Source organism: Stegastes partitus, unplaced genomic scaffold, assembly GCF_000690725.1.
Source record: "Stegastes partitus isolate 25-593 unplaced genomic scaffold, Stegastes_partitus-1.0.2 Scaffold1473, whole genome shotgun sequence".
In the NCBI taxonomy this organism is placed as follows: Eukaryota; Metazoa; Chordata; class Actinopteri; family Pomacentridae; genus Stegastes; species Stegastes partitus.
Window position 1 is genome coordinate 42,763 of NW_007579204.1, and position 24,108 is coordinate 66,870.

Genomic DNA, 24,108 nt, shown 5'->3' on the forward strand with positions numbered 1-24,108 from the left:
ACAAATACTGAAAGTAGCTGAAGTGGGAGTTCAAATATTAATGCTTAAAGAAGTTGAAGTCTAAGCACATAATGAAGTTAAAATGTCAATATCAGCACTGAGAGGAGTTTAGGTATCAGTTGAAGAGAAAAGTGGCAGTTGCGCTACAAATACTGAAAGTAGCTGAAGTGGGAGTTCAAATATTAGGGCTAAAAGAAGTTAAAGCAACTAGAGAAGACATCATTTTCTGGACAAAATACATGTGTTCAAGGCTGGAAACATGCAGGTGAATCATTTAAAATAGGTCAAATTGTGAAATAAAGTTGAAGTGGCAGCTGCAGAACAAATACTGAAAGTAGCTGAAGTGGGAGTTCAAATATTAGGGCTAAAAGAAGTTGAAGTCTCAGTATACAATGAAGTTAAATGCCAATTCATATCAGCACTGAGAGGAGTTAAGGTATCAGTTGAAGAGAAAACGCTAAAAGGAGCTAAAATGTCACTCAAAATGCAAGCTGGAAGTGTCAGTCACAGCGAAAAGCCTAAAAACAATTCAGGTTTCACAACTGAAAGATGTGAATTCAAGCAGTTAAACTGTAAGCAGCTGCAGTCATTTGCGTAGGAAAAGGGGAAATAGTTGAACTTACAAGGTTTTATTAAAAGGAGTCGAGAGAGAGAGAGAGAAAAACAGATGAATGCAGTTGAAATGTCATTTGATATGTCACTGGTGGAAGCTGCTGAATTACGGAAGCAGTTCAAGTGTTGAGGAAGAAAGGGGGCTCAGGTTTAAACTGGGCTGACAGAGGTTTAGAGACTGTGTTATTACCTGGAGTAAGTGGAGGGGCTGCTGTAGGAGTAACCGATGGAGCTTGAAGTCAAATAATCTGACCCGCTGTGGAAACAAGAGCAATATGCAAATCATCATGTGAGCTGCGTAGGAAGATTTATTCAGCAGCATTCTGCATCAATATTGTTATTTGACTGCGTAAATAATTTATTGGTCTTACCTATCGATTGCGTCTCTGGGGTTATGCAATGACATCTCGGTTGCATTTACATACTCCTTCACATACACAAACCCCCTTCAGACACAGGCAGGTGAAGTAAACAGTGGGTTAGTGTGTGTGTGGTTAAAATAGATATGAGCAGCATTTAAATTTCTAGTTTGTAAAAATCATTCACCTTTTGGCTTCAGGTTCTGGTGATTCGGTGCGCTGCTCCTCTTCCATCACGGTCCTGGTAAAGGTTTCAGAGCTGGAGACAGGAGTGCAGCGGCTTTAGTCCCATCTTTCACTCACTGACAACAGTAGCGTGATGGGTAATACAGAGGGACTCTACATCTGTCAAATGTAACTCAGGGGATAATCACTTTCTGCCATTGCTTGTTAATGGCGTGCTGTTTAACGGGCTGTGATTTGACAAAAGGACATCTCTAATACACATCATTAATCTGACATCTGGAGACTGATAATTAGAGGGAAGGAAATGAGGGCAAATTGAAAGACAATGGAAGAGCAAATCTTGTCATTTGACTTCAGTAATAGAGTCGAATCAGGAATCTGTCTTAACCAGGCGTCGACTGGGAGTAGCAGGTAACTTTAGATCCACAGTATGAAGAGGATACAGCTGCGTTCCCGCAGGGTTTGGCCTAAATCTCTCACCGCCTGACTAAGATGCTTGTGTTCCAGAGACACAAAAGCAGATCTTGTAGGTGACAGTGTACAACAAACCCACATAACCCTAAATATTTGATAGTGTGCGTCTAATATTAAATACATTCCATTAAATTAAGCATTCATGCCACTCATTGAGTAACAGCTAAATTTAGTTTCCACGCAGTAGTACGTCCTTGCTTAAAATTTCCAGGGTCGTAAAAGACAAAAAGCTCCAGTTAAGAGGAGTATCTTTAGAGAAGTAAGAAAATCAACAGACCAAAGAGTAGAAAATAACACTCTGGAGAAAGTATTATATTGCATTATGCTGTCTGACGTTAACAAGATCATAAACTTACCGATCCATAGCAGGCTCTGGCTCGCTGTGTGTCTCCCTGGAAAGTAAAGAAAACTGTATTAGACTTTTATAGTCGGCCGCAGCTGTCAATAAGCTGGATGCAATCCAGCGAAGAGGAATTCTGCAGTTTTTATAAGTGTATGAAGCTGATCTCTCTGGCTCACAGCTCTACTGGAGTCGGGCTGTACCGAACAGGTGTGGTCTGTTTTCTATTGTACGGCAGCACTGCCTCATCTGGAGCCCTCCTCCCATGCATTGTAATTGTAAACATCACCTACACACCTCTAAAGCTCTTAAAGACTTTCTAATCTCCACAGTTTTGGATGATAAGATGGGAGTTTTAAAAAGTTTTTTCCTCCAACCTGAAAGTGGTGATGGTTGTGACTGTCTGTGTATCCTTGGGGCTAACAAAAAAAAAACAAACAGAGGACATTCCAGCGTTATAATCACCAACATTATTAAAGGAAAATGACAAGCTGAGGAAGTTGATTATTCTCACACAGAGCCATGAGGAAGTTTTAACTTGTATTTAGCTTGCTTTCAATTAAATGTTTGACAGCCATTGAATTTTAATTGTAATATTTGCATCCTACTAAAATAGCTTTAAAAAAAAAGCTTTAATATCCATTTAATGTGCTGCCTGAGTGAAGCTACCTTTCCTCTTCCTCCTCTTCCTCCTCTTCCTCCTCTTCTTCATCTTCTCCAGTAGTGCTGGTGATGGTGTAGACAGTGGGGGATGTCCATCTGTCCCATGGGGAGTCATTCTCAGTGGACCTTGATCACAAATAGTGACATGACATGAGGTTGACAAATTCACACACACAAAAAAAAACAAAACAAAAAAAGGCTTCAAGTCGATCTGTTTATCACAGAGCTGTAACGAATATATATATATGACCTATTTTCATCAGGACCAGTGCACAATGTCTTCTGCCTCAGTGAGTAGATACCACAAGAGCCCAGTTACTTCACCGCAGTGAAAGGGAAGGAGGTTATGGGAACAAAAGGAGCCAGTATGCAGCCAGAGCTTTTAATAAAAAGATGACTTACTTTCTCTCGAACATGACCAGCGTCTGATCTTCAGTTTGCCCTCCTGCCTCTGGTTCAGCTTCTTCGCTGAGATGGGGGGGGGCACATACATTAAAAGGCTTTTAGCACATAATGGACATGGATGGGTGGACGTAGATGAATGGAAGATAGTAGGGAGGGGGGCTTTGTGGAAGTGTAAGAGTAAATCAAAGCGTGTCATCACCTCTCTTCTACGTTAGTCTGCTGTGGTGAGCTGGTTTCCCATGTGCGCGTCCATGACCGCTGAGTGCTGAGGCTGAAAGAGCCAAAGTGGAGAATGAGAGGATGCAGAAGTTGTGACAGATGGAGCGTATCAGACGAGAGTAATGTCTGTAGGTTTGAGAAATTGATTTCTGCAGGTCCTTCTTTTTCCATCTTTCGCTTACACATTTATTAAACAGCTCCGCACTACACTTGTTTTAATACCTGTCAGGGATGACGTCGTCTGCAAGGCTCTCCAATGCATTACTGTTGTAACTGTCAAAACAAGAAAGGAAAAGAATAAAATTAGAATGAAATAGAAGCTGTTGTGCACAGACTATGAATATTTTTTTGCTGTTTGTTTTTTAATTCAATCTTAATAGAGTAATTGATTAATTTAATTCAATGAATTATAGTCTTCATTAATTGGTTTCTGTGTAAAATGTCAGGAAAGACAAAAACATGCCGTCACAATCTGCCAGAACCCGTCTTCACGTCTTACTTTGTCCAACCAAAAGCCCAAAATTGAAAGATTTTTGATATTGAAGACAAAGACGGGCAACAAATCCTCACATTCAAAAGTTGCTGACTAATAGATTACTTGTGTAATCATTTCAGCACTAATCTGCTGCTAATAAATAAAAATAAACTGAAAATATTGCTTAATTTTTTTACCTCAGTCACAGATAAAGTGTTGGATAACTAACTTACTTTGTCTTTGGACTTAAGGTTTCCTCCTCTGTGGAAGTTGCTGGTGCACTGAGGAGTTGAAATAAATAAATCAACATAAGCATATCAATAAGATTTACTGCTGCCACAATCCAGATTGCTGGCGCTTCTCGCATGACATCTGCTGATTATGAATAATAATTAATGCATTAACTAACAAAGTGAGACAACTGTAGTAATGAGGACATTATGTAGCAACATGATAGCATCGCCGCTATAAACAGAGGTTACAATATGGATAAAAAAAGGGGGGATTTCCATTATCATTCCCATACCTGTTGATGGAAATATCAGAGAGGGGCTGGAGCAGGTCAGAGGAGCTGCAATAGAGAAAAGTGGCTCATAATCAGAAACTGCTGCATTATGCATGCTGAGATGCTATCTGGCAGGCTGGAAAACAGTCACAGCTCCAAACCAATATGATTACCTGTTAGGGGATGTGGTCCCTATCGGATATGGATCAAACGGATCAGCCGAGCTGAAAAACAATTTCACACTGATTTCACTCTCAATTGTCAGCATGGCCCATCTTGTGTCGGAGGAATTCTGATCACATTGACTCATAATGGAAAGATTTAATGCAGTTTGAATGGTAAACAGAAACACAGAGGGACTCGGAGCCAAACTCGATCAAAATCAGAATCTGGATGTCTTTGATAAATGGAAAGACTGTTCTACTGCTGGACGGGAAAATCAGTGTGTTTCAGGTTTTCTTAACCTGACATGAACCCTGATTTAAGTCAACAATTACACTAAACTAATCATCAATAGCAAATCAGATACTTTGCTAACAAGGAAGTCTTTTCCTTTAGACAATTGAACCGACTCACCTACGAGTGTCAACGACAGTGTGTACCTCATTACATATTACGTTCTCTACACTACGGGTTCATGTGTGACGGCGCACTAAATAAACTACCTTGATTCGGTGACTTTGGTCGTCACACGTGAGCTCCAGGGATCAGCGCTGTCCTCCTCACTGCGAGACAGAAAAGTGAGGAAGGTGGTGCGGATGAATGGCATGATGGGAAGAGAAAAGAGGGCAAGTAAAGGTTAGTGTGGTTGTTCTCATACACTATTTACAATGCCAGTCCATTAGAAAGACTTGAAATCCACTGAACTATTTAACAAGCATGAAAACCATCTGAATATAGTGCAGATTGTGTGTGTGTGTGTGTGTGTGTGTGTGTGTTGTCCCACCTTTTGTCAGTAATGATCACAGTTTTGGTCGTTATAGTGACGGTCTCTGTGGGACTGGCGAGCAGCACAGTTGAAGGGAGAGTTAGTATAAATCATTACAAGGCACATCTGAATAGAACGCGTTTCTTCGAAGGAACAGCTCTGCATGGATAGATAATTGTTTAAGAGCAGCCTGTCATCTCCCTCTACCTTTGTGTTTCTTTGGCTGTCTCATCTGTCTGCTTCTCCTCCTCCTCTCGCTGCATGCTGAGGCTGGTGGAGACAAAAACAAAGCCGCAATACTAATCAGCACGGCACATTCTCTTCTATTTCCAGTCGTGCTGCAGATAAAGAGAGGCTTTCCGTTTCAAAGTGTTGCTCATCCGCTTCTGGAATCTAAGACTTTGGTTCTATCTAACACAGAGCAGGGGTTAAAATAGAAACGCTGGCAGTGGAAGAGCCCTGATTTATGGATCAAACTTGAGGCGGATGGGGTTTATTAAAAATCTTACAACTCAGGGGATGCTTGTCCCCTTTATCTGGGGGGGTGATAAAAAATTTACAGTACACGTGGAGGGCGGGATGGGGAGCAGAGGCCATGGCGTCTTTCTCACCTGCGTGCCTCTGAGTTGATCACAATCACATCGTTGGCCAGGAGGTCCAGGGTGCCGCTGGTTTTTTCTGGGCTTGACTCACTAAAGACATCAAAAGTCAAATAAAGAGCAAAAGTTTGTGTGCCGGCTCACTCGACGCTGCACATCCAAACCCTGGCAAGGTAAGTTAAGGTAATATTTTTTCCTTGCAACTGACGAGGGAGCTATTGATTTTCCACTTGAATAATTATTCACACAACTCTATATTTAAGGGCTTGGGTGGGAAAAAAGCTCTTCCATTACCTGTCTAGTCCGCTAAGCAGATCCTGACTCCAGCGTCCAGGGCTGGAGGGAACGGGCTCTGCTGACTCCTCCGAACTGCAGAGGCGGAAACAAGGGGAGGAAGTTGATAAACAAAGGGGGGATTTGGGGATTCTGAGGAGGGTTTTTTCAGTGCAAGAAGAAGAACAGGCCATTTGAGGTGGAGGAGAGATTATAAGAAGTCCAACAGTGCCACCTTGTGGGTGATATTCAAAGAATTTCCGACGTGAGAATGCGTTTAATTGTGCAGTCAGTAAGAAGGTATTTTTCACAAACCGATCATTGAAACCCAGGAGGTCGTCTGTTAGTGGTTCACAGATGCTGGGCGCTGGCTCTTCTTCAACACTGCAGGAAGAAAGAGAAGAACAAATATACATTGTTGCACCTGCTTTGGTAGAAAAGGGGAAAAAAAGCACCTACATCTAATTTAAATTTTCATGTTACCGATTTAATTAAGTGTAATTTGGGACAGCCCTCTTGTATGAGGTTATTTTAGGCACCTGAGACTGAGATGTGTGTTGTTTTTTTTAATTACTTTGAAGTGAACACATGGCAGGTAGCCCTCATCTGTTTTCTTGCCAACCCTGCTTTGACATGACTGAGCAAGTTGTTGGTTTTATACCTGTTCTCTGTGGTGTAACTGTCCGCTGAGCCTCTTTCTTTCTTTGCCAGCTCTGGCTCCTCGTCCTTAAAGCTGGAGAGAAAATATACTCTTATTATCTGATGGCATATTGTTGAGGCTGTGAGCGCTAACATGTTCCTGCCAGGATTTTATTTATTTACTTTTTTTTTTTGCATATTGGATTCTTGCTTTCGCTAGAAATACCTGGATGAACTTCCGTCGAAAGAAATAAGGGTGTCGGACAAGGCAGTGAGCGTGTCAGCGCTGGAGCTGTGGAAATAGATGGACAGTAAATATTTGGGCATTCCAGGGCAGCTTTCAATCACACAAGTGAAAGCATGAGAGCAAACATAAAGGCATAGGCAAAGAAAACCACAAGAAAATACATCAAGAGCTTTGATTTTAGATAGAAATCCTTTAAAAATACATATAGGTTGTAGTGATGCAGCTTGAAAGTAGTTTTCAGATCCTTTCCTTAAGCGAAAGTAGCACTACCTGAACACATTCAACAATTTCACTTATTATTATTTTCAGTAAAATATTGTAAGTATTAAAAGTAAAAGTAGAAAACTGGACTATTAGAACTAATACATAACTGTGTAAGTAGAATTTAATGTTGCGTATCATGAAGGTGGATGGATGGTGAAATTTAGCCACTTTTCATAGTGTTTCGTAGTTTAAGCTTAAACAATCGACAATACTGTATAATATGAAGTAGATTTTTGTATGTACAGTGTTAATATACACAGTTAAGTGGGGCAGTGGAGGCTCGACGGTTGAGTCTCTGGGTTATTGATTAGAAGGTCGGGGGTTACAGCTTCAGCACCACCAGGCTGCCACTGTCGGGCCCCTAAGCAAGGCCCTTAACCCTCTCTGCTCCAGGGTCCTGACCCTGTACTCTGACCCCAAAAGAGATTATGCAAAAACAGAAGTCTGCTGTGCTGTAATGTATCTGAGACAAATAAAGGCCTCTTCTTCTAATATGAACTTAGATTTTAAAAAGTACAATGCTCGCCTCTGTAATGTGGTGGAGTGGGAGTTTATAGAGGTATGGCTACATTCAAGTACCTAAATATTACTAATGTAACACGACTCACGGACACGATGCTGCAAAATGCAGCCACATGTTGTAGTATTTTGGTTTATGGAAATCTGACCTTGGTTTTGGAGATGATTCAGTTTTCAGCTCTGGTTCTAGCTCTGGCTCTGGTTCTGGCTCTGGTTCTGGCTCTGGCTCTGGCTCTGGTTCTGGCTCTGGTTCTGGCTCCTGCTCTGGTTCTGGCTCTGGCTCTGGCTCTGGCTCTGGCTCTGGCTCTGGCTCTGCCTCTGGTTCTGGTTCTGGTTCTGGTTCTTGTTCTGGCTCTGGTTCTGGTTCAGCTTTAGGGACAGGAGATGGTGGTGTGGGAGACACTGGAGCAGGTGATTCTGGGACAGCTGGAGGTGGGACAGGAGACTGTGGGGCAGGAGTTTCTTGTGGTGCAGTAGATACTGGAGTAGGTGAGACTGGAGGGCTACGCTCAGCCAGAGGGCTGTCAGCCTTCCCAGAAGTGTCTGACTCCTCAGGTTCTGGCTTTGAAGACGCTGCTTGAATACACTCGACGATCAGCTCAGGGAGAGGAGTGGCCACTTTGGTGCAGCCAGGCGTCATGTCTTCAAATGGATCTTTTCCTGTAACAGACACTGGCAGGGGGTCTTTCTTCACAGGCTCTGGGGTGGCCTCCTCCACCTTTGGAGCCACTGGCTCATTAACAGCAACATCAACAGCTGTCTTAGCACCGGCGCTGACTCTGTAAACCACACAGATAATGAACAAAACGGAAGGAGCAGAAATCACTTGTTGCACAGGAAATAGAAACATGGCACGGGGCTTACAATTTCCGAGGTTTGGGCTCAGGCGCAGAGGCAACAGATGTGATGGCAACAGCAGGGGACGGCGGCACAGCGCTGGCAGGTGCTGGAGTCACAGCGCTCTCATCATCATCAGTAATCTCCACCCTGCACATTTATAGCCAAGAAACATGTGCACACAGACATGAATGTACAGTATGTGTGGAGTTAGGGGGGAAAAAACAGATGGAGAAACATTTGATCACATCCTTCACAGTTTCTTTTTTTTTTTAATGTCTTTCTTTTGGCTTCAGGCTCAGAGATATTACAAGAAGCAATTACCTTTTAGCCACAAATGATGGACTGCTGTTGACCGGTGATGTGTCAGGTGCTTTTTCTTTAGACCTGAGGGTTTTTAACACAGAGATTCCATAAATTCCTCCATAAATGCTCCTTAGCCAATAAGCACAATTTATCAGTGGGTGGGAACTTTTACAAACATGCTTCTTTTATTATTTAAAGCAGGTTGAATCATACAAGAAGTATTTTGAGGAGTGACAGAAAACAAACATACTCATATTTCTTAGCAGCAGAAAGCACATAAGATCGTTGCCTGCCAGCTGATTTCTTCAGAACACTGCTGGCTGCTTCAGTCCTGCAAAATGAATCATTATGATGTTAATGTAATCTCCATCCCAGGCATTTTACTTGAGAATTCGAGCAGAATCTTACCGTTTCTCCTGCTCCTCGGGGCTAAGCTGGCCCTCCTGGTTCTCTGAAGTGGGCCTTACAGTGTGGGGGGCTCTGAGGAAGAGAGCGGCACAAACATAAACCTCATGAAAATACATTCTCACTCAGCTGCCGGCAGACAACTTGGAATCTGATTTATGCACACTCACATTCTCTTGTAGCTCTCTGAAGGCTTTTTGGTGAATTGTGTTGTTTTGCTGTAATAAAGGCAGAAAATATTGATGTGGGAATCGGAGAGGGAGATCAAAGGGCGTCTCTCGTCATGCTGTTATCTCTTGATTATTCAAGCAAATGACACTCTTACCTAAAGCCATTAGATGTTGAGGATGAAGAAGGCTTTTCTAGTGGAGTTAAAACGCCTCTGAAAGGACAACAACAAAAAAAAACTTTTCTTTGTGTAATGTAGTGCAATCTGTCAGTGATCAGATATACATATGTCTGCTTTTGATGAAGGTTTACGTCTCAAGTCGGCCGACTAAATCTTTTTAGTGGTAAAAGTTGCCGTATTGTTGCAACTTAGATCATTCCTGAAATGTTTCTCTCACCTGATGAGGTATCCTGATGTTGATCTAAGTTTAAAACAGAAACTTGTTATCAGCACAATCATGTTTCAAAGTGCTCGGTAGATAAGGCTGCGATATTACAGCAAAAACCTGTGTTTACCTGTCAGTGTCAGTCTTTGCAGGTGGAGGTGTGGGTTTTGTTGGTGAAGACACTGGACTGGTCTCAATAGGGGCTCCGTTCAAACGGCTGGCTCTCACTTCTGCCATCCTGCATGGATGCACAGAAACTTGGTTTTATCTATTCAAGTGATTCACTAATAAAAACTATGGACTGAACCCTGTTTAAACAAGGAGTTTACCATGGTTTCTCGTCCTGGGTTTCAGCCTGAGCTTCATTGCGGCGCTGCAACCAGCTGCCGTCTCCCTTCAGCTTGGTCCGGACTTTGGTGCTACGAAATACAGCATCTCTTTCTCCCGCTGAGACACAAACATGCGCACATCAGTTACCCACACAGCATCTGAGGTATTATACACACTGTAGACTTCATCATAATGACATCTTAATAATTGTCTGCTTGATAGGATGCAAGATATACAGTTCCCTTTGGGCCAGCCCGCACCACATAATCAACCACTTGTGTTGTGCATTAAATCAAGGCAATGAGAGAATTTACAGTCTGGCGCAGAGGCGTGATACTCTCAGCTTTTATTAGAGGAAACTCATCATCCCACATTCAGATCAGATAAGTCAGCATGCTCACCGGTTGACATGGTTGTTTTCTTTGTTCAGCTTTCTTCACAGGCCACCTGAAAACACATCGGTGACAGACATCTTGTTGTAAAGAAAGTGTACAATTTTAACAGAAAACTCACACTGACTCAGTCTCAAAATGGTTCTTCCCACAGCACGTCCCCTCCCAATAAGGAACATGTGCTCTGTCAAGCATTCCTCATTCTCATCCTTTAAACATGCAGATCATCCTGTCCTACCACTTTCCAAAAAGACCGCAATTGCTTAAATATGGATGAATACCTACATACATATCTGTATCTTTGTGTTTGGACACAATGTATGTCAGTGTGGAATGATTAATGTGAGTAAACAAATATTGCTTCTTTTCAGTCATTTACAAATTAATTGATCTCTCAGTCATTTACGGTCAAAAATAACACACTCCAAGGAAAACCCAACTCCCCCGAGGGGGAAGTAAAGACAAAAAGAAAAAAAAATACTAATGAAACACTGGCAAGTGTTCCCTTATCTGAAAGTAGGTACCGACTACAGCTCATGCAAAAATTGTGGAGTACTGCCAAATTCAGTATGCAAATACAACTTCTACAACTCCTGGGGCTGTAAATTCACTCCTTCTCGAGCAAGTCGACACAGTATCTCTTGAGGATATTGTCCTGAATATTGGTGACAGTGCAAACAGGCTGAGGGCACAGAAAGCATATTTATCCTGGGCTTAGCACATCAGTCCACACAAGATTAATGATTAATGAAAAGCAAAAATGGCATTTAAGAGCGAGGGAGCACGACAGACAACTTTTACTGACAAGCAATCATGACAGAGAGCAATCTGGGGGAAAAAAATGACACGGCAAACATAGATAATCACCTGTTAACACTTTTGCCAAACAATTTACATAGCAGGACTCTTACACATTCCAAATACATGAAGTAATTAAGGGATTTGCTAAACAGGGTTACAAATAAGTTAAACACCCCCCATGGCATGAGTACCTACCTGATTATATGCAGCCGAGAAACGTCCTAGCAGAATCTGTGACAGTGTGTCCCCTCTGAGTGTGACTGGTGTGAGCAGAGGTGAGGTCTTTTTCTGTCTGACAGGTGTCTGTGCTAGCGAACAGGTACGGGCGTGAGCACTGACAAGCCCAGCCAGTCAAGGAAGGTAGATGTGGGGTGGAGCTCTATGTGTTTGTCTATCCATTTGTGTGTGTGTGTGTGTGTGTGTAACAGAGGTTGCTAAGTACAAATTTTTTGTTTACCACATCTGCGCTTTGTTCATGGAAGTCAGCAGGCACATACCTGTCGCCCAGGTGGCTGACAATTGATTCTCAGAACGAGCAAAGCGGAGGGAAGGGGACGACAACAAGGTGCACAGCATGGCATACATAAATGAAGCGACTCGCGGCAACATCTCCTGTGGGAATGCTCATCTCACGCTCACTGGGTAGGAAAACCCAGGAAGCACACACATCATTAAAATAAGATCAAGGACATCACACAGAACTGAAGTGAGATAATAAACAGAAAGCAGTGGTCCACACTGGAATAAAAATAACATGAAAGCTTAACATTTTAACAATAGTGGGAACTTCTAATTACATATTGGAAACAAAACCTTTGAGTACTTTCATGTGTCTTTCTGCTTTAGAAAAGTGACAATTCATACATGTGTTGCTTTGAAGATCAAATATCTGACCTTGTGCTTTATAATACATATTCTAGGTAGAGGAACATGTGAAAGCCTAGGGCAAACAAAATGTTTGCGATGTGTGTGTGACTGTGTGTATGTTGGTGTAAGTGAAAGGCAAATAAGTTCCTGCAATTGTCAAAGCAATTTCCTCAACAACTGGTAACAGAGCACTTTTCTGAGCAATTGGCCACAGTTTACACTTCTTAAAAAGACAAGACGGAGAACAACTTACGACTGTGTCTGTAAAGAATAAAATAAAATACAAATCTAACACATCCTGTACACATTTTTACAAAGTTTTTTTCAAATCAGGGAACGGGTGTGAGTAGATTTCGCAATGTCACAGAAAGAATGTGGAAAAGGAAACTGGCAAACACAAGAGCCAAAGTTTCACTCTGGTGAGCACATTGGCAAGTGTAAACGCTCGGCTCTATTATCTACCTGGATCCCTCTCTCCCTCACAAGAAACCAGTCCGACGGCCTTGGCGGGTGGCTCCGACTCTCGCAGTGAATCATTAGGGTGCTGCTGGTGCAGAATTAAAATGAGAATGCTAAGTATCTGAACTTAACCCCCACCTACTTGACACCACACCAAGACACGGAATGACAAAAATGCTACACCTAGAAAAAGAAAACCTCTGTGATAGACACATTTAACATGAATACTGTGAAAGTGAGGCACTCCGGTGCCTACGAGTTAATCGGTTTCATGGCTTTTAATGTGTTCGCCGTCATCAAAATGAAGAATGTGGAAATATAAAAACTGTAGCTCATTCTGCGTTTTCATTGCCCATCCCAGTATTGTGTTCGGTGACAGTCATTCAATAGTATTTTAATAGTTTCTCTTGCTTGCGGAAACACATGCCGTCCTGATGACAGAATGTGACGCCAGAGTGGCATAAAACGATCCAGAAAGGTGCGTAAAAAGGGCGTGAATCTTGTACATGTTAATCCATGGGCATGTATGATGAACATTTCAACAAGGAGCATCTTCCTCTTATTGATGGCTTCAATTATTCCTCCTGTTCATTTCCATAAACGTATCCTTTCGTAGTTCATTCCCAATGTAAGAGGCAGCCCCTGCTCTGTGAATGTCCTGGTGTTTAGCCTAAGCTAACTGGTTTAGTCATATGACATGGGAATCGAAGTTTCAGTGCAAAATCTGCTCTTTTTGTTTTCCCAGGATGCTGTTCTCCAGCTTAGCAGAGGTGGTACAAAAAGTAGGAACACTCAGTTTGTCCTTATGTGCTTGAAGGAACTAGCCCCAGCTTGCCTGTCAGACGTGTCACACTGTTTTGCCCCATAATCGCTCAGCAGCTCCTGGATCTAGACTGGCACTTAGGGTCACCTTCACAACCGGTTTTCAAATGCCAAATAAAAACATATTTACACTTACTGGGCTTTTTTGGTTTAGATCCAATTTCATTTTTTACTGGGTGTACAGTTACAGGAGGACTGCCCTCGTCGTTTTTCATACAATGATTTAGATGGCTGTTATTGTCTTGTTTTAATGGCGATGTTGTGCAGCACCTCGGTTAACATGTTATTGAGTTTAAATGTGCAAAACTGACTCATCTTGAAGTAAGAAACACATTAAGTTTGGAATATACCCATTTGACATTTCTATCACAAACTCTTGAAGCCACATATCAGCTTGTAATTGCACTAGGAGTGAATCTCTTTATGGGCACTTTAAACAGGAGGAACATTTACATCACCCTAAACAAAAAAACATTCACTGTCTATATTAGTCTTTGAGTACCAATTTAGGACATATTTTCAAAAGATTTAAGTACATTTTCCACACAGTTTTGAAACCTGACTGCAGGTATTTGCTTCCATTCAGCCACTAGAGCATTAGTGAAGTCAGCCGCCGATGTTTGGCGATAAGGTCTGGCTCACAATCAGCATTTTAATCTGTCCTAAAGGTATTCAATGGGATTCGGGTCAGGGTTTCTGTGAAAGTCATTTAAGTTGTTGTCCTCCAAATGCAGAAAACTATTTCTTAATGAACCTCACTTTAGGCCTGAAGGCACTGCCATGCTGAATCACCACAGGGTGTTCCTCCTAAAAGAAATTCACAAGCACACTACTGTCTTGAGTGTTGCTTCAGATTTTACTTAATTGAAACTCCGAGCCTTCTGCCAAAATACACAAAGTGCTAACATACATGTGGCCATGTTGTATGTTAGGTAGGAATGTTCACACACTTTCTCTGGAGCACGAACTCTTCCTGGAATGTATTAAGGCATTTTGACATCTCAGCAACAGCATCTCAGTGTGTACACAGCACATGACTGAAAAACAACAGTGAGAACGGAACTAAAATCAACTGCAATCAATGCTACGTCAGTTATTGTTGTAACATTATGTAGCCATTTACTGTTCAGTCTGCAGTGGGTGCACCAAAAAAGAAGAAAGTCCATTTGCTGCCATCTGCTGGTGGAAATAGTACATAAAAGTTGAAAAAAAGTTCACATACTGTGAATTTTGGATAAACAGCCACTGCCATCATTTTGAATCATCCATTCAGTGTAACCTCATCGCCTCGTTCTCATCATGACTGTACAAACACCCACAGTCATACGTGTATCAGCAGCTTTTTATCTCCATTCTGCCATCAAGCACCACGTCTGAGATGAGGGTAGCTCTTCACCGTGCGCTCAATCCCCTCCTTCAAGCTGACAACCGGTTTATAGCCCAGGTCCTGTTTGGCGCGTTCGCAGCTGTAGTAGTGGTGAGTACCAGCCAGAGCCACTCTCATGGGTGTAAAGGTTGGTTTGAAACTCATTAGCGGACGCAGGATCAGACTGAGCAGCCAGAGGAGCAGGGCCAGTCCGTACACCAGAGCGTAGGGGAGGTGATAGCGAGGAGCAGCGTATCCCAGACCCACCAACACCTCTGACATGAAGTCCCAAAACCGAATTGGCTCGTCGTTGGTGATGTGATACGGCTGTTAAAGGAGCGGAGGGTGCAAGATTAAAGATTCATTCATCTTAAATTTCAGTGTGGACGTCAAAGCAATACAATGTTAGATCTTAAAAAAAAGATATGTTGGTCATTCCAAATCAATTTACCTAATAATAATAAAAGAAAAAAAATCACTCCTGACCATCTCATATTTGGCAGATTTTTTTTTTTTCTGTGCATGCTATTAAGTAAAACGTGTCAAATCTGGGCCCATAGGTAATGAATTTAAAAATCTTTAAGAAAGGTGATGTCGTGCCGATTTTTGCACCTTTTCCTTGGCACCAATCTGTAGAAAAATGTTTGAATTTGAATACTTCTTTCTCTTAAAGGATGCCTCTGACTGGCACCATAATCAATCACCATCATATAACTGGTTTGAATTGTTCTATTGAAGCAGCATTGTACCATTGAAGACCATACGTGCATATCAATGAGCCTGCAAAATGTCAGGACTCTAGCTACATTATTTCTCAAATGATGGCACTTTAAACGTTGCTCCACGGATTGGCATGAAGAAAATGGTGAAAAAAAATCAACAGGACCCCACCCCTCTTTAAGAATTCTCAAAAAACTAGCCCAGATTTTTCACATGGCCAACTCAATCAATGTTCACCACATTAACAAAAAAAACCCCAAAACAGTCAAATTGAAGATGATCAGATGTGGGCCATTTGTTGAACTGGGGCGCAATGACCCATATTCAAAGAGATTGTAGCTCTCTGCTTCAGATTTTACTGTCACTCACTTTCCCGCATATAGGGGAGTCGGGTCTCAGGCGTTCAGCAGCCAGGATGTGTCCATGAACCACGTTCTCCACAAAGGTGAAATCTACCAGGTTGGTCCCATCGCTGATGAAAACAAAGACAACGTTAAATAAAGAAATCTACCACTACGCACAAAGGATCTAAAACCAAAAACGAGTATTAAAGCCTCCAGCCCCTCAGCAGCCTATGAGCTGAATGACTACCTCACCACTTATTTCAACTTTTCAAGTGGCAGGTGAGTATTTGAGAGGCTCATGTGTGAGTGAATGTGGCTAAAGAGGAGAGTGGCATGTAGGTGTGCAGCTAGATGAGGGAAAAAAACCAACAGGACTTTCAATGACCATATAAGCACACGGGATTGTTTGAAAGGTCTCGAATAAGGTTAGAAACAGTAACACTAGAAAACGTTAGCAGAGTAATCTGAAGCCTCTGATAATTGGTGCTTTGTGCATTAAGCCAGTTACACAATGCACGTTGTTTACTTCATTCTGTCTTGCTGCTGCCGACGAAGCGACTGTTTGTACTGGAATACAGCAGACTAAATCAATGCCCAGGATTGCTGCTCATGTCCCTGTCTGTCTTATGTTTTGTGTGATGTTTTATTGTTTTTATTGTCTTTTTGATTTTTTTTTAAAAATTGTTTTATTGTGTTTTTTTTTTTTTACTTAAAAAAACATTTCCTTTTAATTTGTTTTTTATTGTTTTTATTGTTATTTTATTATGTAAGCTGCTGCTTAACAAATCACCCTTCAAGGGACAAATAATAAAGTTGAAGTTGAAGTTTAATCACGTTGTCAATTTGTATGTGGAATACAACCAATTGGTGGCCTTCAGATTTCAGGAGCACAAAGACATTTCTGGTCACTTGTTAACTTGTTTATGAAAAGAAGAATCCTACAGTTCCCTTAAAAGAACATAATAGTGTTTTTCGTTAAAAACCTAAACTCCCCCTTCTATCAAATCTCAGACATCTGGGATGTAACACAAGCTCATTGTCAAGTAATGTGTCTAAAATAAAAATATTGTCCAGACGTCAAGAATACATCATACAACTCTACACTTTCTGGGAAAATGTCCCCCTAAACGCACTGATTAATGTTAAGTCCCAGTACGATGACGTCTATAGGCCATAACTGTATTTCACAGTGATTTTTTGCTCTGGTAATTATAATGCATCATTTTGAATTAGAAGATAAAAGCAGTTGGTTTGACGTAACTGATGTAATCGTTGAATAAATACACCTCCATGACTCACCCGATGATGAACTTCATCTTGCCCCTGCGAGCCGTGTCCACCAGGATGGGAACCAGCTGTGGGTCCCGAGGACCAAAGATGCCGTGAGGCCGAATAGCAACTGTGAGGAAACCCTTCTGATTGTCACACGCCTCGAGGACCAACTACAACACAAAAGGACAGCATATTAGGAAATCTGCAAAACAGTGGAGAAGTGCTCTTGTGTTTGCCCTCTTTACTCTCAAACATGTGACCGATTATAACGGGCACACACAACAACATTATGCTATTGTACAATACTAACGGAAATGAAGATAATTGTATAAAATGTATATTGACACTAATCACATCATATGGAAAGAATACATTCTGACACGATTAATTCACTGAATGAGTCAATTATTCAGGCATTTATTCCTTTTCACAAGAAGAATAGCTGAAAACTGGGCTAACATCCAGTAATTTCAGTAAATCACAAGGCTAACACACAGACTCAAAATCATTGCTAAGTGCAATTCAGAGCCTCAGTTTTAAAGTGAGCTTGGTTTGAGGAGGACAGCATATATCATAATGGATAAAGCATTCAAACGTCATGCAGTAGTGAATCTAAAGGTGTTACTGAGGAAACTGTGCCAATAACTGGATCACAATTGTCACACCAACAAACTGAAATTGGAAAAAAAACAAACCCTATCCTACCTTCTCCTGCTTAATTTTGGTCTCTGTGTAGTAGTCGATGGGCTTCTTGGCGTATGGCAGATCCTCCCTCCCGTTTTTAATGTCTGTCCCCTCAAACACCACACTGGCGCTGCTTGTCAGGACCAGTTTCTACAAACATTGAACAGTAAAAACACTTTGATGTCTTGTCACATTCTTTAAGAGTAAACTTTAGGCATAGAAACACACCGCCTCACCTGTACTCCGGCCTCGATGCAGGCCTCGATGACGGTCTGGGTACCCTGAATGTTGACCCTCTCAAATAGCGCACGATCGTCACTGGCAGGGGCTGGAGAGGCACAGTGGAAAACCAGGGACACATCCTTCAGAGCTGGCAGCAGAGCCTGGAGCAGAACAAGACAAACACTTTCATAGTCTCAGCATCAGAAGAATCATTTTGCTTTAGAACAGGGATATTTCCTAAATGACTTCGTGCTCATTAGCAACGGTCTTCAGCATTCAAACAGCCCCAGACTAACAGTGAAAATCTATTTTTTTTAACCTTGTTCACATGTCCAAATAGTGTTTTTTTAATGCTAGAATACCCATCATGAGCTAGATAAGCAGTCAGCACCAGAATCAGGTTTCAGTTCAAACATGTATGACTGAAATACTCCAATATTGCCATTGTGAGATGTAAAATAATTGAATGTGGGAATGTGAGCTGGTGTGCTTGAGCTGCAGCAAGCATGTGAGGGCTGCATGGAGGTAGATAGTGGGGACTTTACTGATCTGTGAATAATAGAAGAAGCAACAGTGTGGAGTTCAATCAGACATGGGAAGGAGGGATATATTTCATGTAGAACAAAAAAATCTACACAACTTTGATTCACAGAGATGAGTTTTTAGGGCTGCTAGTGTCTTTTTCCTGACAGTCCGTCATAATTGTCGCAGGTAAAAACTTTCTACGTTTTTGGTTTTGCCATCAGGTGAAGTACCATGCTCCAATTTGTGTGATTTAAGTCTGACAAAGGAGTGAGAGGAGTCTCACTTGTCTGTCGCAGAGGTCTCCCTGGTGGAAAGTGACGCCGGGCAGCTCGTAGCTCTGACGGATGTCAAACACAGAAACAGAATAGCCTCGATCCAGCAGCTTCTCCACCAGGTGTCTGCCCAGGAAACCGGAGCCCCCGATCACTGCACACCGTTTATTACTCTGCAAGACAAGCAGGAGGCGATTACTGACACGGATAAAACAACAAAAACAGACCTGGGATTAGAAAAGGTGCGTGTTTAATATTGTTGTAACTCACCGGTCGAACACGTGTAGCCATAGTAAATGAAAACAGGTGAGACAGTCCGGATCTGTCACAGGCACAGTGATAAAATATGTTTCTTTACAGGTACAATTAAGTGCGTTTATCTAATTTTATAACGCGCAGGACATAAATGTGACAGATTTCAGCACAAGAAACATGTAATTTATCTGTATGTGTCATTTACCTGAAACCTGCTTGTCCAAGTAACCGCGTACGGACCGAGAACTCTTTGAATCAGCTGAGAGAGAGCTGCTCTGTGATTGGTCGAGCCGTCTCCCAGCACAAAGGTGACGTTTGCGAGGAGCCAATAGTATTTAGTGTACGTCAAAGAACGCCACAATCTAGACCAATCAGAGACCAGGAGCTGATTCTATCCGCCCCTTGGCTAACAGACCACGCCCCCTTTGTGTGTCAGAGCAGCGCCACAGAGCCAGTCACAAACTTACCTGTTATCTGTAATGTCCGTGGGTTTATACGTTTGTAGCGATTAATTCCTGTTATGAAGACGTAAGAACAGACTAAGCAAGTTTTTTTAATTAAAAGTTTAAAAGGGATTGCAAGACGGAGAAATGTGTCATAGGAGAGCAAAGGCAGAGGTTTATAGGAAATACTTGTACCAAAAATACAATAAGAGAACAAGTGCAGTGTCTAACAGACTAGCAATAAGATATAAGCATGATACATTAGTAAGAAAAATAAAGTAAGTGCAAATAAAACTAGAATAGAAAAGAAAGAAGTATGAAAATTAGGCAATAAAGTGATATTGTACATGATAGTAAAATCTTGCATTGTGTTGACATATTGCACATACAGTTTAAAAATAGCACATAATACCAACACTGATGTTAAACATACTATTGACATATTAATACTACTAATGATATTGGTGTTGTTTCAGCTACTCTCCACGATCTCATTACTCGACCATTTTTTATGATTGATTATCTACTATATTATTAGAAGGGGTTCTCTTTAAAAAAAAATTAAAAAAAATCTATGATCTGATTTTTGTTATAAAACCTGAGACTAGAGAATCTATGGAGGCAATCTCCCAGAGGACAAGAGGCAAATGCATCATTTATAAAATATTAATTCTCCCGTTCTCCATGCTGTGTTTATATTTCTTCATTTCAGTCTGCACAGTATGGATTGCCATTTTATTCAGAAATAAATGAATATTGCAGTCACAAATAAATAAGGATTTCCATAAAAAAAAAAAAAAAAAAAAAAAATATTTTAAAAAAACATTGAATAATTTACAATTGGAGAAAATTAGATATCTAATAAAGGGGAAATTGGAAGCGTTTCACTCAACATGACAACCTTTCATAGATTTCTTCAGCTGTACAAAAGTATAACAAATGTGTGATTACTGAACTACTGAGCTGAACAGAAGACAGTGTGTGAAATCCTCTCGTTATTGTGTTTGTTTGTTTTGTTTTTTCCTACTGTTTTATATTGACTTGTACATCCTGACTGCAATATGTTTACTTGATGAGAAAACAAAATAGTTGATAAATAAAAGGAGAAAATAAAAAATAAAAAAGAGAATTTATTTTTTTTTAAAAAGAAAAAAAAAGAAATGAAGAAATGTGGTTATGAAATAAATTCTGAAATAAAGAAATAAATTCTGAAATTTCCTCCTGGAAAATGCTTTTTCTAAAGAATTAAAAATAAATAAACGTGTTTTGTTGCTGCCTTCATTGCCACATGTAATACATTTCAGGACTTGTTTTAAAGCTATATTTGTTTTTTTTCATTCATTTTTTCTCTGAATCTTCTGGTCGTGTCGTGACCCCGTGATTTTCAGCAGCCAATCATCGTTTTGTTCGACTGGTGCGTTTGATTTCTATCTCAGGTGCGCCTGGCTGCATCTTATTGTAACTCCTCAATAGTAATAAACACCGCCCGGCTCTACTGCTGGCACAAACGGTGAACGAATCAAACACCTTGACGCCGTGACAGCCGCTGGTGTACATGCTGTTAGCTAGAAACGTTTTTTTTTCCTTCACATTTTGGAAGCTATTTTTGCGAAATTAATAGTGTTGTTTGATGCATAACCGGCGGATCCTACCTGCGGTGTGATCAAACGGTTAAGACGAGCGACTGATGTGAAGCAGGAACCGTTTTATTGATCCCCTCCTCCTCTCTAAATGATAGGGAGGCTTCATACGTAAACAGTGATCGCCTCATAGATCTGCAGTTCCTTTTTGTCACCCTAATAAACAGCAAGTGATGGTGAGTGAAGATGATTTCTGATCTGATAATAGTCTAAATCCATGTTAATGTGGTGAATCTGAGCTGCGAATTATGGATATTAACGTTAGTATTCTTGTTAACAGCAGAAATACCCCAGAAATACTATTTGCATATGATGCAGTTATGTAGGTGTTGGGTTTTCCTCCTGTGTCCCCCACCAGGCAACCATTGCCAAGAGGCCGTCCCTGCAGGGTCCAGTGCCCCCTCCTCGCAAGAAGACGACCCCCAAGCCAGAGCTGACTGAGGAGCAGAAGCAGGAGATCAGAGAGGCCTTTGAGCTCTTTGATACCGATGGATCCGGATACATTGATGTCAGAGAGCTGAAGGTATAAAGGGCTCAAACACTCATAGTGCACACACTGAGTACCAATGTAAATGACAAAGTTCAAGCTCTCAATTCTGTTGTTAGAAAAGAGTTCAGTCTAGTCGGTCGCTCTCAGAAAGTTTTTGAGATGTTCAAGCGGTGACAAATTGAATCCACACCCTTGTCAGGTGTGGCTGGAAAGGTCAAGGGTCAGACTGTGTGACCGGTTACTATGAAAGTCCACCTTAAAATGCAGCTCTGTCCAAAGGCCACGATGCCAAAGACGACAAGAAAGAAAGAACAGGTTGTTGGTATGTGGAATGCTGGAGTGTCAGTCAGGCACTTGAATGTCCACCATTTGTCATCTAAGAAATGGCTTCAGATCTGGATGGACGTGTCTGACGACATAAATCTGTCGCCCAAAATGTCCACTAACTTCACCGAGCCCTTCAGAGGTAGTGTGACAGACGTCTAAAAACCAGCATCAGCAACCTCAGTAACCGTTGTGCAAATGTAGACACACTGACTTCTAATATCTGATCGAAGACCCCACTCTCAATCTGCCCATTATCCACTAGTATTATAATGCATACTTGGTTGTTTCATGTCGTCAGTTCTGTTCTGTAAAGATGCCGTGTTTTTAGAACAACAAAAACTGTTATGTTAAAAAAGAATGGATAGATGTTAATGAAATATAACACGTTGCATTTCTGTTTTTGTTCAGAATTCTGTGTGTGACTCACTGTCCGTCTTTCTTACACTGATGTCAGGTGTCCATGAGAGCTCTGGGCTTTGAGCCGAAGAAAGAGGAGATCAAGAAGATGATTGGTGAAGTGGATAAAGGCGGAACAGGAAAGATCTCCTTCACCGACTTCCTCACCATCATGACGCAGAAAATGGTACGAATACAGCACATGTATAAGGAACAGTTTTATATTTAATCCCATTACTTTACAAGTCTTGTTTAGTTTTACAGGGAGTTTCTCACAGAAATTAAAGAATCCAAACTTTAAGTCAGTGTCACAATCCTAACTCCACCCTGTCAGCACACTTATGACTGTTATTCTCCGGCTTAAGGCTGAGAAGGATTCCAAAGAGGAGATCCTGAAAGCTTTCCGCCTGTTTGATGACGACGAGACGGGCAGGATCTCATTCAAGAATCTAAAGAGAGTAGCCAAAGAGCTCGGAGAGAACCTGACAGATGATGAGCTCCAGGTGAGACACTTTACTGTGTGCACTTTATTGTCTGCTAATAATAAAATGATAGAAGTGGGTGCCTCCGGCTCACAGGATGGTTGTGTTTACAAAGCCAAAGGCCACGAGTGCAATTTTGAATAATGTCAACACGTCCGTGGCTCATGAATGCTATCGTGCTAGCTCGGTTTGCTTTGCTCCACCCCTCCGTTCTTCTTTTCATTTCCTCTTGTACTGTGTGTTTCTGAAGGAAATGATAGATGAAGCAGACAGGGATGGAGATGGAGAAGTGAACCAGCAGGAGTTCCTGCGCATCATGAAGAAAACCTGCCTGTACTGAAGGAGGTGCACGACGTCAGGGTCGGTGACGCAGTGTCGAGGGGACCAGCGGTGGTTTTATATGTAATGCTGCTCGTACATTTGTCTAGAAAAGCCCTTATTGCTGTGTAGTGCCATACGTTTTTACTTAAAATTAGTCAACATTTAACTATCATACTACAATGGAAAGAAACGCTTGAACAGGATGTCTGGTGAAATGCCAAATTATCTTCCTTTGACTTACATGATAATTTACTTTACATCTGCCAAAACAGTAGGAGAGTTTTCTCTTTTCTGTTTGGAATGCTGCATACCTTTATGAAGAATATACATGAATTATATTATTGATGAAATGTAGCTTATTATTAGTTGTCAAGAACTTCTCAGTGCCTGCCTCGATACAGTGAGAAACACAATACATTCCAGTGCTTTGTTTGGTCGTAGACTTTGTGCGTCATGTTAGATCCCATCATACCGCTAACTCCAGTGTTTCATGTTTTGGCCTTTTTGTACTGGTTTTCCTGAGAAATTTGTAATGTGAGAAGCTGGTAAACTACTGCTGACTAGGAAGTGGCATCTCATCTCCGTGCTGCCTGTGGATTTGTGCCTGTGCCTCTGGAAGGGCCGATCATCACAATCAGGGAAACTGCCCGACCTCTCCGACCTGCTTCACCTTCCCCACAGGTCCCATTATCTTCAAACTATATGATTGCGGATGTATTTTTCTTGTAGCTTTAAGTATTTATCCTTCTGTTGTGCATATTTCCTCTTCTTAAATGTTTTGTAAATGATATAGTGCATTGATGAGTAGATCCACAGCATATTAGTGTTTAAGGTACAGATTAAATATATTGAAGCAGGTTGTCCCGTCT

At 41.4% G+C, this 24,108-nt stretch overlaps 3 protein-coding genes across 3 annotated transcripts in view; 1 reads left to right on the forward strand and 2 right to left on the reverse strand.

The window, feature by feature from the left end:
- The window catches only part of znf185 (zinc finger protein 185 with LIM domain), a 12,897-nt gene extending 2,347 nt beyond the window's left edge, over positions 1-10,550 (reverse strand). The window contains exons 1-28 of the mRNA XM_008299862.1: positions 10,541-10,550; positions 10,139-10,256; positions 9,940-10,047; positions 9,822-9,845; positions 9,259-9,330; positions 8,572-8,694; positions 8,189-8,486; positions 7,857-7,960; positions 6,904-6,969; positions 6,700-6,771; positions 6,354-6,422; positions 6,060-6,134; positions 5,778-5,858; positions 5,374-5,436; positions 5,185-5,238; positions 4,904-4,963; positions 4,412-4,462; positions 4,260-4,304; positions 3,967-4,014; positions 3,481-3,531; positions 3,239-3,310; positions 3,037-3,102; positions 2,641-2,760; positions 2,349-2,390; positions 1,988-2,023; positions 1,159-1,230; positions 984-1,058; positions 803-868 (exon numbers count right to left, since the gene is read on the reverse strand). Of these exons, the coding sequence (XP_008298084.1) occupies positions 803-868; positions 984-1,058; positions 1,159-1,230; positions 1,988-2,023; positions 2,349-2,390; positions 2,641-2,760; positions 3,037-3,102; positions 3,239-3,310; positions 3,481-3,531; positions 3,967-4,014; positions 4,260-4,304; positions 4,412-4,462; positions 4,904-4,963; positions 5,185-5,238; positions 5,374-5,436; positions 5,778-5,858; positions 6,060-6,134; positions 6,354-6,422; positions 6,700-6,771; positions 6,904-6,969; positions 7,857-7,960; positions 8,189-8,486; positions 8,572-8,694; positions 9,259-9,330; positions 9,822-9,845; positions 9,940-10,047; positions 10,139-10,256; positions 10,541-10,550 (2,141 nt within the window). The remainder of the gene's footprint in view (positions 1-802; positions 869-983; positions 1,059-1,158; positions 1,231-1,987; positions 2,024-2,348; positions 2,391-2,640; positions 2,761-3,036; positions 3,103-3,238; positions 3,311-3,480; positions 3,532-3,966; positions 4,015-4,259; positions 4,305-4,411; positions 4,463-4,903; positions 4,964-5,184; positions 5,239-5,373; positions 5,437-5,777; positions 5,859-6,059; positions 6,135-6,353; positions 6,423-6,699; positions 6,772-6,903; positions 6,970-7,856; positions 7,961-8,188; positions 8,487-8,571; positions 8,695-9,258; positions 9,331-9,821; positions 9,846-9,939; positions 10,048-10,138; positions 10,257-10,540) is intronic.
- Positions 10,551-14,317: 3,767 nt separating this feature from the next.
- On the reverse strand, positions 14,318-19,380 carry nsdhl (NAD(P) dependent 3-beta-hydroxysteroid dehydrogenase NSDHL). Its single transcript, XM_008299849.1, has 8 exons — positions 19,346-19,380; positions 19,156-19,207; positions 18,897-19,058; positions 18,103-18,249; positions 17,888-18,016; positions 17,210-17,352; positions 15,936-16,038; positions 14,318-15,173 (listed from the first exon to the last, which is right to left on the reverse strand). Exons 2-8 carry the CDS (start codon positions 19,174-19,176, stop codon positions 14,841-14,843), a joined length of 1,038 nt encoding a protein of 345 aa, XP_008298071.1. The 5' UTR covers positions 19,177-19,207; positions 19,346-19,380; the 3' UTR covers positions 14,318-14,840.
- Positions 19,381-21,110: 1,730 nt separating this feature from the next.
- cetn2 (centrin, EF-hand protein, 2) lies at positions 21,111-24,097 on the forward strand. The gene is made up of 5 exons (XM_008299850.1): positions 21,111-21,399; positions 21,582-21,746; positions 22,495-22,623; positions 22,802-22,939; positions 23,169-24,097. Exons 1-5 carry the CDS (start codon positions 21,397-21,399, stop codon positions 23,256-23,258), a joined length of 525 nt encoding a protein of 174 aa, XP_008298072.1. The 5' UTR covers positions 21,111-21,396; the 3' UTR covers positions 23,259-24,097.
- The last annotated feature ends 11 nt before the right edge of the window (positions 24,098-24,108 follow it).

Bases quoted from the DNA above. Each gene is read 5' to 3' on its own strand.
- nsdhl (XM_008299849.1), bottom strand. From the start codon at position 19,176: ATGGCTACACGTGTTCGACCG. The intron at 17,353-17,887 runs GTAGGATAGGGT...TTTGTGTTGTAG, and splicing joins CCAAAATTAAGCAGGAGAAG to TTGGTCCTCGAGGCGTGTGA. The intron at 15,174-15,935 runs GTGAGTGACAGT...CTCCTTTAACAG, and splicing joins ACTCCCCTATATGCGGGAAA to CCGTATCACATCACCAACGA.
- cetn2 (XM_008299850.1), top strand. The intron at 21,747-22,494 runs GTATAAAGGGCT...CACTGATGTCAG, and splicing joins TTGATGTCAGAGAGCTGAAG to GTGTCCATGAGAGCTCTGGG. The intron at 22,624-22,801 runs GTACGAATACAG...CTCCGGCTTAAG, and splicing joins CCATCATGACGCAGAAAATG to GCTGAGAAGGATTCCAAAGA.